This window comes from Amaranthus tricolor, chromosome 4 (assembly GCF_026212465.1).
Source record: "Amaranthus tricolor cultivar Red isolate AtriRed21 chromosome 4, ASM2621246v1, whole genome shotgun sequence".
NCBI lineage: Eukaryota > Viridiplantae > Streptophyta > Magnoliopsida > Caryophyllales > Amaranthaceae > Amaranthus > Amaranthus tricolor.
The window spans coordinates 28,277,265-28,294,243 of NC_080050.1; the positions used below are offsets into that span (position 1 = coordinate 28,277,265).

Consider the following 16,979-nt stretch of genomic DNA (forward strand, 5'->3'; position numbering starts at 1 on the left):
ACTCTCTCATGCTTGCTCGACTAACTCATAAGTCATTATATTAATAAATATATCATCAATACAAGGCAAAATGAACAAGAGAGGGTTGTTCCATTAATTACTACTTTACAACAAAATTAAGTTTTTGTGAGATAGGATATGTTAACGATTTATATTTTTAGTGTAATAATTATTGTTTTTATTTTAAACTTCACTATAAATTGATTCAATAACACTTTATTTGGCTAGATAGTTGAGACCTGAGAGTAGGCTTGATAGAAGTGTGGATGCAACACAAATCCTCCTTATATACGTAGCGCTGAATATGCCACTTAAAATGAGGGATGATTGAAATTCAAATCTGTTAACCTCTTGTTACACTAGCTTTGATACCATGTCAAGAAACCAACTCAACCAAAAATTTAAATTGATAGTTGATGAGACCCCAATATATTTTATATACTTTAACAAATTTCATGATTAAACTAGTATTAATTTCTACAACAAATGACGGTTTATAATAATATACTCTAATATATCAGATCAATTGACATAATATATAAAATAATTTTAAATAATAGCAAAAAGACTTAATATATATATAATAGAACAGAGAAAGCATCGAATAATGAACTAATAGCCACATTAAAAAAATGGTACTAATAGCCGCATAGAGAAAATGATTATTATATCCCCTTAAAATTTTAAAAGAGAAAAATATGATCGAGAATTAAAAAAAGTAATAACATTTTCGTATAAAACAAACTATAACAATATAAAAAGGATCCATTAAAATAAAAATTGGTGCAATTTTAAAGATAGCAAGAGTTTCCGGTTTCCACCAACAGATAGTCAAAACTGTTGGAACACGATCTTGGATGAAAAGACAGGCTAATGATGAGAAGCTTTAAAAACGAAAAGCAAGTGGCCTACTCTTTTAATTCACAATATTTATAATATTGCATCAAGATTACAAAAAATAAAACCATTTAAATTATAAAATAATATTAAAAATAGTTAAAATGTGGAGTATAAATTAGAATAAAAAAATGTGATTAGAACATTTTTGTAAAAGAAAAAAAATAGTAAAATAAAAGAGACAGAAATAATATTTCAAAACAAATTCGATAATCCGATATTTACCTGATCTTGAACCAAATCCGACTAATCCGTCTTAAAAATAAATTTAAAATAATGCAAAAGTCAATGTAAGCATAAGACCTGATTTTGAACTAACACAAAATACCTAACTCGAATCGATTTAATGATTTCTAAAAGTGGACATTTCATATTCATTCCCCCAAGACACTCTTATCTTTAGCTACAAATAAAAGTAAATACTCTAAAAAAATGGTATTTGTAATAAGTGGATGCATCGTACAATACCCTAATTTCATCCGACCCACTGATTCCCGTCAATTTAAAATAAGTTAAAAAAAAAAAGGGTTTTAGTGCTGTTTTTTCATGCATAAAATCACATGTTGTGTCTAATTTTGATCAGAAAGCATGAATTATGTAATGTGAAGATAATGATGATTGAAGATAGATCTTACGTAAACCAGTCTAGGGTGTCTGTAAGTACTTGCCTTAGATTTTTTGCTTTGCCCTAAATAGATTTATGTCCTTTCGTTTTTCTGTTAATGTACTGCCTAAGATAGTTTTGTTATCCTTACTCTTTGTCATCAAATTGAGAAAATAGAGCTGACCTTCAACTAAGATAGTCATTAACCTTAATTACATGCTAACCCTACAAATTTTCTATCTTATTGATGTGTTAACCCTAAAAATCCTAAAATTTAGTTATTGTTTAATTGTTCATAAGTTGCTAGATTAGTTCCATGCAACCAACCAACCAACCAAAATCAACCAAAAATATATACTACCCCTTAAATACGCCTACGATCTCTTGCTTGCAGTCAATACTAGCCATCGGAATATATTTTGGATAATACAAATATTGTTCGGATAGAAAGGATCTAAAAAATTTACAATGACCTAGGACTTGACTATCTATGCATAGCTAGAACCACACGAATGATTATCAATATCGACGTTTTGTGTAGGATCCCTTGTGGTGAGATTATAAAAGTTACCGATGTCTGCTAGCATACAAAAAGGCCTATCACCAGCTCCAGCATTAGCATTTTGTACATAAATAAACATTATTTACCGCTCATGTAGAACTGTAACTGCAGCTTTTGAACCCAGATACTCCATCAATGTGATAAAACGGAAGAATCAGGCTCAGGCGGGAGTCTGGAGTCTAGATTTACCATCAGTTTGCAGGTTTACTGCTCTTTTGCTCAGTTGCTGGCCGTGGGAAGGCAGACGCGCACAAGTAAAAACACGAAACTGGGTCATATTCTTCATATGATGCTAATTTAAGCCTCAAAGACTTTCCGGCCAACCAAACTGTTAGCTTTATCGAGTCCAATGATCAAAAGAGTGCTCTTAAACCATATCCTGCTCCTGCATAGACAAAATGTATTGGTAGTTTCATACCCATTGCATATAATGATTTTAGAGTGACATCTTAAGCATCTACCCATGTCAGAACATTACCAATGCTACATTTGTTCCTTCGTAGTTCGTCAAATGATTCAAAACATGCTGCTTCTGGTTCGAACTCTGTCTATTATCATCTGTCTGCCAGTTAGATCTTCTTCATAACCAACCATCTGCATTTGGGGCTTAAAGTTAACAACATCTAGATCTCGGACAACTCACAATAGAAAGATAAATTTCATTGAGTAACTAACCAAAATGTCAGTTCATTGTTTCAACAACTTGGGTTGTTCAGCTATGAAGAAACTAAACATCGAAACAGGAAAATTAATCGAAAAAACTCAACAAACCTGAGATTCTGTCTGTGGTTCACTAAAACCATCATGAATGCCTATGCTCTGATCTTTAGATGGAGTTTGAGGGTCCTTCCCTAGACTGAAGAAATTAACAAGAATTCAAGTCGGTGCAATTATGAGCATAATGCTGAAGCAAATATTTATAATTAAAATTTAGAAGCGAATAAAATAATTATATTTCTAAGCATTAAGCTGAATGCAAATCATGATACAATCTCAAATTATGATTCATGAATAACTTCGATCAGATTATATAACAGTCAACGAGAATAGAAACACATGCTCGTAATTTCCACGACAATAAAAACGTTAAGGTAGAGAAATGGGTAATTGGGGGAGGAGCAAGATTACCTGCTAAACCAATGTATCGAAGGCCCTAAAGCAGAATGAGAAACTGAATGATCTTTAACAAGGATTGAACTATTTTCACACTCTGTACTGACTGGTGATATTATATCTTGAATCTGACATCCAAAACAAGAGAAAGGTTTAGCTAGGAATCAAATCCATACTAAAGAAGCGTTTTTTTCGTTCTTAATAAGCAATATTAATATTTAGTTCCTAATACATTCATGCATTGACTCCTGACGTTGACTAATGTCATTATCTCTGCACACACAAGTCGGGTTTAAGATATATATAACGGAGCATAACAACTTAAAAGAAGCAACAGGCACCATGCTTGTATGCTCCAACAAGTCCTCTATAGCAGCAGCTACATCAGGAACAACAGGACCATTTTCCTTAGCATCATCCTGAAGCTCAACTGCAGAGATCTTACGTACTTGCGCATCTTGATTTGATCCATTCATTGATTCCAATAACCTTGGTCTTTTATACTGCATAGTAAATGTCTTTTTCGAGTCCTGGGAGCGATTTAAGAACTGCGATGAACAATGCTTTACAGAGACAGGAACATCAGGAACATCATGACCATTTCCTTTGGTGTCAATCCCGAAAGTATTCGTCTTTCTCAAGTCCTGGCACTGACTTGAGAACTGCGATGAATTTTCCATAGAGATCAGTCTGGAAGCTTGTGTAGTATTTTGTGTCGTAATGCATACACCTGACTCGGGCTCTTCTGGATGGAAGTCACTTAGTGAAACAATGTCACACTGCAGAAGTAAATGTCACATATAACTATTTCTTACTAGCTTATACCATGACTAATCAAACTCTAACGGCCCGTTTGGTTAGTGGTACTAACTGGTGGTAATGGGAATGATTTAGAGTAAAATTTCATCAAAAGTTTTATATTATTCCCATGGTAATGAAACTTTTATCACAAAAAAGTTTTTTGTTTACAAATTTCCATTACCACCTAATACCACCTCTCCCAATGGTAACGCATTGGAATGATTTTTATGAAGAAAATGAGATGATTGGAGTTGGAGAAGCATGGTCATCAAGTTAGCCAAGAGATTTTTCAACTAAAAATTACACTAGTTTTTCATTTCCATTACCACCGTTTATTACTAACTACCAAACGGGCTGCAAAAGACAAAGGTAAAGATATTCTAAAAACATGTGCACTTTTATTTATGTGAAGTTGCACATGATGTGCTTGCTACCAAAGGTAAATCGGAAACAACCTATTTGTAATCTCTAATAAGGGTAAGGTTGCGTAAATCCGACCACCCCCTAAATCCCGCCCAGGTGGGAGCCACTATAGGCATTATGGTAGTAGAATGTCATTGAAGTACCTGAAATTCTTACCTTCCTGACACACTCGTAAAGCCACTCACATCTAACTGGGTGAATTCCCCATTTGCAGGCAGCCTCATACTTATTGCCAGTGGCATATTTACATAAAAGATGGGTAATCCTCTTGGTAAGTTTTTCCTTGCACACAGCACCAAGAACATGACAAAGATTGCGCAAAAGTGATCTCTCTTTGTCTGTATACTGTGATACACAGAATCGTAAGCCCTCAAAACCAGGCAAAGGTACCCGGCAAGGAAGTGGTGAATAAAGGATGTGACTATCAGCATCAAGCAAGCGTCCATCCTGTAATGCAAAATTGCAAGTCTGCATCATTTTCTTGAAGAAAGTTACATAGTCCAAAATTCAAGATCTCACTGTATCAGAACATCAGTTATGCAAATCAAACATTATCAAACAAGCAAGTGGCATAGAGCAAACGCATAACCGTTGTGGACATGAATACATGTGTACATCATTTTATATGCGAAGACAGGCATTGGGATACCGAAAGTTACTCCCTACATTTGCAAAGTTGTGAAATACTATTGGGATGTGAAGAGAAGAATTGGGAGTCTGCCAACATAAATGTTCAACATATGGAAACATCAATATGCGAAGTGCTTCACTTATTTCACTATATGGAAATCAATAGAGTAATAGAACAATATTTCATGTACCATGTCATGTAATGTTTTCTACCAAAATTGGAATCTGTTTGTCTTTTCCTCTTGCTTCATTGTTAAAATGTAAGACTCTGATATGAGTGTATCCCCTTTAGAAGGACAGAGTCACTCAACATGATGAAAGATAAATGGCAGCCCACTGTAACAATTCGGCAGAAAGGAATATAAGAACAGAGGAATAGAAGAATATAATGGAAGTTTAGTACAATTGGGAAGCAAGATAACAAGAAGTCTTCGACTGACTTCCAAACTCCTAAACAAAGAATCACGAACTAATCATGAATTAAAGATCAATCCCTCTTTCCTCTTTGTATCAGCCCTAAGACTTATAGATTGAATTTTTTCCGATTTGAATTGCAAATTATGGTGAATTGATCTGTGAAAGAACCCCGGTTGGGTCAATTAGATCCAATTGGGATTCGTAGGTCAAGTGGGCGAATCATGTGATACTGATTATGATTCATGTTCAATAAGACTGATTCATATTTGGGTACTGCGAATAATAAAGCCCGAGTTCAGAAAATTTGAAGATATTATTTCAGCAATGGAAGATTCTTGCAAAATACTTCAAGAGCTTCATTTCTCATATTCAATTCTTAAATATAAAAAACTTTTTATGGAAGTATAGCATTCTGATTATGTCAAACAATCAAGTTTCCCAAGTACAACAAATAAAAACTCAAGCCACCCATAGAGTGTATCTAGCATGACCAATGAAAAAAACATTTTTAAGATGTACTTACTTCTAAGCAAGAACGAATCCAGTGACTTGATACATAAGTAGTTCGCATAGTGGCGTTTGGTTTGGCAATCTTTCCATGGCATTCAATGGTGAAATCCACATTCATTACGATATGATCATCTATTAACACTCCTCCGCCTTCCTTTATCCACTGAACAACTTCACCTCTCTAAGCAAATCCCCAAATCCATGCACCCATAAAAAAAAACAATGTTTGTTAATCACTGCAAAAAAGTTCATAAAAAGTGATTTGCAATCTGCAATACAAAAACTTAAGTACAGTTGTAAAATCATACTAAACAACACTAATCCCAGCACTCCAGAATGGACACTGCGAGGGGCGAAAAAAAGATAATAAAAGTTTCCACAAGTTTGCTTTAAAAGTGGTAAGATAGTGGCTTCCCATGATCCCACCGCTACATTATACTACTGAAGGTAGAAAGAGGGCATATGACAAAGACAGGTATCAAGATTCTTAAGGAAAAAGGGAATGGATAATCTATCCTAAGGTTAGCAAAGAACTCCTCCCCTTAAAGTAAACATCTAAGACTTTTTTAGGCAATAGAAAGACCAATGGTAAATTGTTAAAGACATTATCGTGCATAAAGAAAATTGAACTTATAGCTCTTTCAACAAAAAGGCAATTGCATTGTCCGTATTATGCTATCATAAAAGCCACCACAAGCTCCTATGCATAAACGTTAATTTGATAATAATTAATATAATTCACTTAAGATTGTAACACAAAGATAGAAAAACATATCTTAATCGCATTCGTTATAGCACTAAGAATCCACCAGTAATGCCCTTGACAAAGAACCTCATTGACGTAGGTCATATAGAAAACCTAAAAAAAATTCTCTAAAACATAGTGATAACTGATAAATGTAAAAAGAAACAAAGAAATACAGAATAAAAGCAATAATAAACAAAAAAACATGGTCACAGTAAACTAGCCAAATCATGTGGGCCTCAATTCACCTCATTAGAGGATTTAACACTTTAACTTTTGTGACAAGATAAAGAACATGAAAGTCAACATCTCCACCAAAAGAAACAAAAACAACTTACTTGATCATCAGGAAAAGAATGCGAGAAACAAAAATGTTTCCCAATAAAGACCTCTGTAGACATCCTATTTTGTAATTTATCACAATATTGATTCTTTTTTTGACTTGGGTCTTTTGCATTTACAGAAGGCTTGTTACTCTGTGCAGAAGTCTTTGTTCCTTTCACAGAATGGCTGCTATTTTGGGTGACATCTAAGATGTCATCTCCACTTCTCTCCACTGGGATCTCAGTACCTGAACTCGCAGTTGGCAAAGTTGGAGGCATAGGATTGCTGAAAAGAATGCAAGGCTTGTTACTCTGTGAAGAAGTCTTCGTTCCTTTCATAGAGTGGCTGCTGTTTTGGGTGACATCTGAGATGTCCGCTCCACTTCTATCTACTGGGATCTCAGTACCTAAACTCACAGTTTGCAAAGTTGGAGCCATAGGAGCGCTGGAAAGAATGTTTGAGCTTTCTCCATGCTTAGTGCGGCTCGCATCCAGACTTGGTGCTTTACTAGACAAGCCCATCAAATCTTTACAGCACATGTACAGACAGTAAAATGTAAATTCATTGAACAAATAATTTCAAACCATTTGACAACGAATACACAAAAAAAAGCAGGTCAAGCAACTATATTGAATTGATCGACTAGACAAACAAAAAATTCCAGTCATTGATAGAAAACGAAAGAAACCTTTGCAAAGAAGTATATCAAAAGCAATATGCTTCTGCATGACAGGGACCTCTTTCCTCACACGATAACAATCTTCAAGCCAATTTCGTTTAACAACATGGATGACCCCGTGAGCAGCCAAGCCTCTTAACTCTCGCTTTTCGCTACAGCAAGTGAAAAACAAACCCCTAAGTACAGTTTCATATAAATGAAATATGAAGTTGAAGAATTGCCCAATCATTAACAAAAAAGCAAAGACTAAAAGAAAATTGTGATTCAACCACAGTAGTTTTTCTCTTGGAAGCTATCTTATCTCAATATGCTATGCAATTATCACATTAACAAATATATAAAAAGAAAAAGCATACACCAAAACATTGAAGCAAAAAGCAGTAGAAATTTTCCAAGATTGTGTAGATCAATCAAGTTCTTCACTTTGCAAACTGAACCAGTGGCGAGGATGGATATTCAATCACTAGCTGACAGCAGAGCAAAAACAAACTAGTGAAGATCCAGCAATGTTAAGTTCAGGGGATAATTTTTCTAATATATATAACACTAGGAACAGCAAAGGGACTATTTCCAACACTCACAAACTACAATTTGTAAATTGCTTGTTGACAACTAAGGTCACATAAGCACAAAAGAACACTATTATTTTAGAACTGATTAGGAAAAAATGCACTTTTGTTATCACAAAAAGGAAGTGCTATGAATAGACTTACACATCTGATGGCTCTCCAACAATAATATGTGTCAATCTCTCACTGCATGACATGTAACGGGAGCCCCCACCCTGACGTATGATACCAACTAGTTTCTGTGTGTCAGAAGCCTTAAAACCTACCAGACCAATTCTGCAACCTGAAAGGTACAAATCATTGCCATCACCCTCTGAATCATCAGCCACACATTCTTCCACATTTTTATCCTGAACAGATAGATCAGGCTGTCCAGCTTCTTCCTCTTCAGCAGTTCGACATGCAGAAGAGATGTTCTGAGAATGAGCAACATCAACATCTGAATCTGTAGTCCCTCGAGATGGACCTGGTTGCAAAGATGACTCTGTGGCTGCTGATTGCAAGACAGATAATGATTTAATAGAGCACTTCTCCTTACTAGACTTGGCTTTTAGTTTATTCTTTAATGCAGAAACTGGACAGTTCTTAACTTTATAGGCTTCCTCATTGAGACATACTGTTGCAGTGAGGGAAAGAACTAAGATAAGACATCATAGACAGGTGTCATATAGCAACTGAAGGGTGAAGCAGTTTTTAAACAAAATACATTTTAGACATTATAGCTGTACACTAATGCATACCTCGTCTAGCAATTGACTGATCAAACCATTTTCGAGTTACAATATAGATGTCTCCCCATCTATTAGCAACTTTGAATTTGTCACCTTCAGGAATGTTCGCATTGTCAAGGAAAAAAGCACTAGCAATCAGCAGTATATATGACAAAGTCCGCAGACGCAAAATTTCTAGTTCAACAAAAAAATCAGGAGGCTTTCATAGTCATTGCATGAGCACAACAAAAATTAAGGCACTCAAGCATCTTTGCGCACGCTGGTTTATGCCAATATAAAAGAAAAATGGATAGAATTTACAACTCAAAATTTGATTCACAAGAATTTCCAGAAATTGGATTTTGGGAATCATAAAAGTCAATAAGGTGATTACGGTGCTGTGAAAGGATTGTCCAAGTGGCCATAAAGGCATAATCAGCACTATAAGTTGCTAGTGAGCATAAAGGGATACGTTCAGTGGTAAGTGTAAGCATTGATTAACTACTTTGGCAAATCACAAGATTAGATCTTTGTAGAATATACAAGCCAGCATTGGTGACAAAATGACAGTACAAGTCTATAAGATCAAGTAATAGATTCTCAAGTAATAATATTATATCAAAGACAACATAACAAGAGTAACTATATGCCAAACCATAATAAAAAAATTTAATTATACAAAAAGGCGTTAGAATGAACTATGAGTAAGACAAAGGATATTTCACAAATTAGATGTGTGCAAAGTTTAGTGAGTTCAGCAGAGTACTTTCCACCATTTTGTATGATTAGCTTCTCCATTACCTTCCGCTCATCTGGAAAGCAAAAACAGGTAAATTGACAAGTTTTTTTCTTTTTTGAAAAGAACAAAAAAAGGCACAACATCATTTAATACCTACAAAAAACTACACGAACCTCCAGAAATTCTAGAGACACAGATCACCAACCCTAAGAATGGAGGGACACGATATGACTCCATTGGAACGAGACGATGCTCAACCCAACACTGATTTAACCAATTAATAGTAACTATATGCTTCTCTTTACTCACAGCCCACTGCCAAAAAACATAAACACAGAGAATTTGACCAAAATAAGTACACGCAGCAATAATAATAATAATAGGAAAGCTATGAGGATAACGCACGGATAGAGGCAGACCAACATAGGAAAATCTACATCCAAAGCTTAAGAAATAAGAAGGCAGACAATAATAATGAGAGCAACATTTGTACAATTACACGAATGTACATAATCAAGATCCAAACATATCAAGAAACCTCTTTTTGACAAGATATACTATAATCTATAAATCAGGGTGAGATGAAGAACCTTGTATTTCCCAGCCATCACATTCTTTACGATAACAAAGCTAACATCTGAGGAAGCGTTATTTAAAAAGCTTCCACTCATAGCAATCACCATCTTTTCTATTTTTTCCTGCAAAAAGTTAACTGAAATGAGGTATTTCCACCAAAATTCAAATACTAAGGCACTGAGAAAACATTATCGACACTGCAAATTTTTTTAAACTTTATAAGTTCAGTCATTAATTAAGCATATATAGTATTAATGTATTATACAAGTTCAGATTCCAGCGAAGAGGTACATGAAAAGAATTTCTCTTCAAATACCCTTTCAACCAAACAAATCTAAACATATTATGAAGCTTTGCATTTGGCAGATATGAAGTTGCTCAATAGTCATAAACATGAAGTTGTGATTCCATTTATAGAAAGTGTGGGTGAACTAACATGCCTCGTGCTCGTCCTATACACCTTTTGAATTACACCTTGCATGGAGTTAAAATACATTTTAAAATCATGCACCTTGCGCCCAAGATTATGATGGAGATAACAGAATCCCCCTACATGACATATCTAAGCATAGATGATGGAGTATCACATATGTATACACCCCTGAAAGTTACCTTTTCCTCTTTTCTAAATCCAGATGTAAGCACTTTGACACTATCCATAGCAAGACAACAAACAAATCCTAGCTTAGGGAGGGCTCGCTTCTGTTTTGCACAGGAAAGAACACATTGTGGACCTGTCAATACAAAAAGGTAACAAAATTTTACTAACTCCTAAAAGAAAGACGATAAACTAATGAAGACCCCAAATTATCTTTGTCATGCAATAATGCCTCATCAAGATGCATCCAATTTAATACAATCCACAAGAGCAAACATACAACTTACGAAGGTTTTTTTCGAAAACAAAATAAAAAAGCTTTAGTGTAAGTTATAGCTAAGATTATAAAATAACTACCGAAATAAAATAGAAAAAATATATGACTGTCATATGAGAGCAGAATCATTTTATTATATGTGGCTAACTATTTTCTAATAAAATGGAACTAGATTTATTCACTATCGATTGACCTTTCTGATAAATCATATAACTACGAAAAATACGAGGCAAAAATGTGTGGTAGAATAGTTAACATCTCAGAAATTAACAGCTTGGTTCATTACTTCATTATCATGTGAGGGAGAGGCAATTAATCACAACTTTCATCCAAACAATACCATCTCATTCCCTCCCATAGAACTTTCGACCTCAGGAGTTGCAATCTGATTGAGGTAGATAGAGTGCATAAAAGATGTAAATCATATGTATCAAAGCAATGCAGCTCATCATCAGATCTAACCAGCATTAGTAGCTATGAATACAACATTTCATAGCCCCAACTCCATAAAATGGTCCCAGGTAAGTGGGGTTTAGGGGGTCAAATGTACACAACCATACCCTTATTAGTGACAACAAAGAGGTTGTTTCCGATTGACCTTGGTAGCAAACATAGCTACATGCCCATCAAAGGCTATCAATGTATCAATACTCACATGCGTATATGAAATAAAATGAATGCATTGATACTTAACTTCCAACTAAGTAATGTCAAATTTTCATAAAGGTATAGCCTTTAACAAGATTCTACCCCGTGGGAACCTTCATCTTGACATTTTCAATCATGTCACCTTTAACGAATTATGTCATACCACATAGTACACCAGTTGACATTTGTCCAACTTCCTTAACTTTTAGAGAGAAAATAAAAGGTCAACGGAAATAAAACCTTAGACCTCTCGTTTCATATTAAATGTTGAGTCTCAACCACTAACTAAAAGAAGTAAGAAGACTGATAATAGTTGCAACAAATTATATATCAATAAGAAGAGTACGATTGATATTGGAGGAAATTTTCAATAGTCTCCGTCTAATCATTGTTGCTCCAACTACTAATTTGATCAAGCGGTTAAACCCAAACCTGGTTTTCTTCATCATGAATCATCTCCATGGTAATACACAAACTCTAGAAATTCACACCTATATTGGACATCCGGTCTTTAAGTTCTATTGTATCACTCATTTTTAAAAAGGTCTATATTTTGTATTACGCTATAAACCAGATCAACCATATCAAAGTTGCTCTAGTAAGAAACATTAACATGTAAAAAACAAATATTCCCTCTAGAAGAAATTCATAGTGCGGAAATATAAATTTGGTTTTAATTAGTGAATACTGGATTTGTATTAAATTATTCAATGAGAGGAACACCTCTATTTATACATAATTTGACCATCTAATAAGGGAACTAAAATATTATGGACTATTAAAATTAAGAAAACTAAATCAGAATAATATAAAATATAAAATAAAATATTCTACTAATATTCTACTTTCTACACTCCCCCTCAAGTTTGGTCTTGGGATCACCGAGACCGAACTTGTCAAAAATATTCTTCAATGTTTTTGAGTCAATTGCCTTGATCAGAAAATCCGCCAGTTGATCTTTTGATTTTACATAGGACATTTTGATAATTTTTCCGACAAATTTGTCATAATTGATTTTCAAATTTTTGAGTTTGGATAGAAAATCGGGTATAACAACGGGCATAGAGATTAAATGGGTTAAACAAGTAAGTTTAGGTTTTAAAGAGGAAGAAAAAATGGGCTTGGAAACAGGTCCACATACGCGGATCTTTGGGTGACCCGTATGTGGACACGTTGGTCATGGGAATTGTTTTAGGGTTAAGGGTTGTGGGTTCCCTATAAAAGGCCCTATTTTTGGAAAGTGGGCACACTCCTTCTCCCTTAACTCCTGAATTCTCTCTCTTGTCGTCTCCTCTCTCATGTTTTGATTTTTCTTTTTCTGAATCTCTAATCCTTTGCTCCTCTTGCCGGATTTCCCCACCCCCTGTGGTGACCATGCCGCCGGTCCGGTTAACTGGAGCCTTGGTGGTGGTCACCCAGTGAAGGTTTGTGGTTTGTTTGTTGTTTTTTGCTACTGGAATGGCGTGAGTTTGGTGTTATTTTCCAGCAAGCTTTCCGGTCGTGACCCTTTTGATTTGTGTTTTTGGATTTCTGCTTGATTTTTGGTTTTGGTTGATGAATTCTGATTTTTTGGTTTGTTTGAAGAAATCTGATTTTGGGGTTCTTAGATTTGGATTGCTTGTTTGTCGGTTTTCTTGATGAGGAATGGCGAACGTAGTCTTGCCACCGTTCTGGTGACTCACCGGAGCTTTGGAGGCGACTTTTTCGTTTTTGAACTCATCACTTCGCCGGAATGAGAATTCTCTGATTCTGACCAGTTTTCTTCCCTTTTTTCACTCCCCCTTTCGTCCGTGACGGGTCCAAGGAAGGTGGAAATCCATGTTCACAATTCATGGGCACTAGCAGTATGGTCAATAACACCATTGATAATGGTGGTGTCAAGGGTGCAAAGTATTCACGACATCACTTGTGCATCGTTTTGTTTCCATTGAGGATCTTTGTTTTCTGGAGGGGCGGCAATTATATGATTGAGCCGCCACCGATTTGCTATTTCTTGTTTAATTTCATTACACCACTTGGTGTAATTTGTAAAATTCGAAATTTTCAGAAACATTTGGGTAAATAGGGATTTTTTGGTTATATGTTTGGATACTTTGGAACATTCATTCCAAGAAAATCATCTTTTTTCGGGTTTGGTTTTTTTTTCTGGTTTGATTATTGTTCTGGTTTTGGTTTGATTTTTATCTGTTTTTTTTTTAGTTTAGTTTGGTTTTGATTTTTCTGGTTAATGATGAATGCCATGGCCAATCACCGGTCCCCGAAAAACACCATTAGCTCTGATACCATGAAGAAATTCATAGTGCGGAAATATAAATTTGGTTTTAATAAGTGAATACTGGATTTGTATTAATTATTCAATGAGAGGGACACCTCTATTTTTACATAATTTGAACATCGAATAAGGAAACTAAAATATTACGAAACATTAAAATTAAGGAAACTAAATCAGAATAAAATATAAAATAAAATATTTTACTAGTATTCTACTTTCCTACACCTCTACCCTTTTGAACAGCTAGTCTCTTGAGAGACGTATCTTAAGTCTAGCCCATTAAAGATGAATATCTACTTATCATATTCTTAATGCATACTTACATTATCCTTAATGCTTACTTACCGCATGCTTAATGCCTACTTTCAATATCTTAAATGTCTACTTACAATATTCTTAATGCTTACTTACAATATTTTAAAAAATACATGATAGCTCGACCCATTTAGAGATGGTCTCTCAAAGAGACCGTCTCTCACAAGAATTTGTACCTTTTAAATTAATCAACACATATCTCTTACTGTAATTCGTGTGCTAAGGTAAATTCATTCAAATGTGAAGTAGTATTAAATTTACACAAACTAGCAGCATCATAGAAATGATTATTACGTCTTCTTTTCCCTAAAAATTAAATCAAATGTAATAAAAATTTCAAAAAATCACATAAAATAATAAATCTTAAACTGAAATTACCTAGTAAATTGCATCCCTTAGCTCTCAAATCCTCGAATTTTTCCTGGAAGTTGTCACCAAAAAAACCAGAAAAATAAGAAATAAATAAAAATTAGAACGAAAATATAACTAAAATCAAGAAAAAGAAAATAAGCGAGCAATTCACACATGGTTAGAGGAACCGATGACATGAAAATCTTCGGTAGAATTGCGAGACGGATCGCAGCATTGTACGACGTTAGCACCGTTGCGATTTAGGGCATCGAGAAGTGAATCGAAAACTTCTGGAGGAACTAAATTTCTCGACATGAACACATTTGAACCCTTGAATAGTTGTGAATTCATCTTGTGAGGAAAGGGAAAGAGAGAAAAATAAGCTCATGGGCGGATCCAAAAAAAACATGTGATATCAATATTTTAAATTAAAAATTTACATTCATCAACGTTTGATCAAGTCCCAAACACACCAACAAATTTAAGATTAAATCAATTCAAAATTTGAAACGTTTAACCTAAATAAAAACAAAAACAAACAGTTTCAACCCAATCCAAAAATTCTACACACCATGAAACCAAAACAAACAAAAAAAAACTAGGGTTTATCAGAAAAAAGCTTTACCCTCGGATGAGACTTCCATCTGCCAATAATTGGCGAAAAAGCAAAGTGGAACAACAAACCATCTAAAACAAGAACCAACCCAATCAAAATTAAGGACAAAAAGCTTATAATCTTCACTCTTAAATATCCCAGAAGCAGACGATAAATTGACAACATAGACAAGCAAAAATTCGAAAAATTTTAAACACCCAGCAAACATAGAAATTTCAATCGAGCGAAAGAGAAATTAAAAACCCATAATAATCAATCAAAAATGCTACTTCTACTTGCTAGAATTGACAAAAACAAAGAATTTAAATCAGCAACACAATGAAAAATGAATTAAAAATAATGAATATGAGACAATAATTTGAAACTTAAAAACAAAACTTAGAATCGAGAATGGTAGAACCATAGTAATAGTACCTTCAATGGAGAAAAGGAAAGTGGCTGCCGGTTGATTGGAGAGGACTGAAGTTTGTAAGCTTAGTGATTGAAGATTACAGAGGAGGAAAAGGTAGAAACTGGGCTCCAAAATGCAATGGACAAGAATAAGAATGAGAAACGCGGGAGAATTGGAGATGAAATTCTCGTCGTTGGATTGTTTGGATTCAATTCCAAACAAATGTTAAAAATTGTCAATTGTCATACACATAGACTAGCCATTAGTCATTATTCATTACTCATTCCTCATCCTGCCTAACCAAGTATTTTACATTGATTAGACGAGTTCATATAAGGAATTTAAATTAAAAAAATAATTTATTTTAAATAATCAGTCTAATGATAGATTGTTTTTTTCTGAGAAATGGCTCTCATAAATCAAATTCAATATAAATATTAAAAAGAGAAAAAAATGTTAAATGGTAACATAATGTTACGTGTCTTTTAAGAAGATGTAATATCTGTTTTAAGAGTAAATTGTTCTTTAAATTACTCTCGAAGTATTTTATAGCCATTTAACCATAAAATTACACGTAAAATTGTAGAATACTAAATCAAATTTCTCTTTTTAATTAGTACAATCATTAAGGAGGGATTAATATGGAGGTTTTGATGCTTGAATTTGATATCAGTTTACATTTCAAAATCAATCAAATAACTTTGTAAAAGCAATCAAAAGTATATAAATTTAAAAATAAAAGAATAAAGAAATGGTGAACAAATGATATTGACGATGCTGATGAACATAGTTGCAGGATGAAGATGATGATAAAAAAAATGAACATAAAAAGTGGACTTTTGTTAGAATATATGGATTTGCTAAAACAACTACTTTGTTTAGTTTGATAACCTATTTATTACCATAAAATATCATGTGTATAAATTGGTGTGTTACAATATAGTAATTTTGACCATCAAAAATCCGCATCAGTTTTTAGTCTCTGTTAGTTAAAATTATACTTTATTACTTAAAAATATTTACTTTAAATGGTTGAAACACCTACATACTATAGTACTTAAAAATATCTATTTTAAATATATAGTTATGACACCTATTTGAGTACTAAAAACTATCTACTTTAAATGGTTATAACACCTACTTAAGTACTTAAATTATTAATACACATACTTTAGCATTTAAAAATATGTATTTTAAATGGTTAAAATAACT

At 34.0% G+C, this 16,979-nt stretch overlaps 1 protein-coding gene across 1 annotated transcript; it reads right to left on the reverse strand.

The window, feature by feature from the left end:
- Positions 1-1,883: 1,883 nt before the first annotated feature.
- LOC130810527 (uncharacterized) lies at positions 1,884-16,006 on the reverse strand. Its single transcript, XM_057676628.1, has 18 exons — positions 15,791-16,006; positions 14,935-15,111; positions 14,788-14,830; positions 10,912-11,033; positions 10,314-10,421; positions 9,897-10,038; positions 9,703-9,796; positions 9,015-9,106; positions 8,419-8,890; positions 7,715-7,857; positions 7,041-7,552; positions 5,971-6,138; positions 4,557-4,847; positions 3,518-3,955; positions 3,192-3,304; positions 2,835-2,919; positions 2,542-2,657; positions 1,884-2,448 (listed from the first exon to the last, which is right to left on the reverse strand). The coding sequence occupies exons 2-17, from the start codon at positions 15,109-15,111 to the stop codon at positions 2,580-2,582; spliced, it is 3,078 nt and encodes a 1,025-aa protein (XP_057532611.1). The 5' UTR covers positions 15,791-16,006; the 3' UTR covers positions 1,884-2,448; positions 2,542-2,579.
- Between the last annotated feature and the right edge of the window lie 973 nt (positions 16,007-16,979).

What these genes read in the sequence shown, in the direction of transcription:
- LOC130810527 (XM_057676628.1), bottom strand. Translation starts at nt 15,111, where the DNA reads ATGAATTCACAACTATTCAAGGGTTCAAATGTGTTCATGTCGAGAAAT. An exon ending in ACACATCTAATTTGTGAAAT is followed by an intron (nt 9,107 to 9,702) that starts ATCCTTTGTCTT and finishes CAATGCGAACAT; the next exon opens with TCCTGAAGGTGACAAATTCA. An exon ending in TCAGTCAATTGCTAGACGAG is followed by an intron (nt 8,891 to 9,014) that starts GTATGCATTAGT and finishes TCACTGCAACAG; the next exon opens with TATGTCTCAATGAGGAAGCC.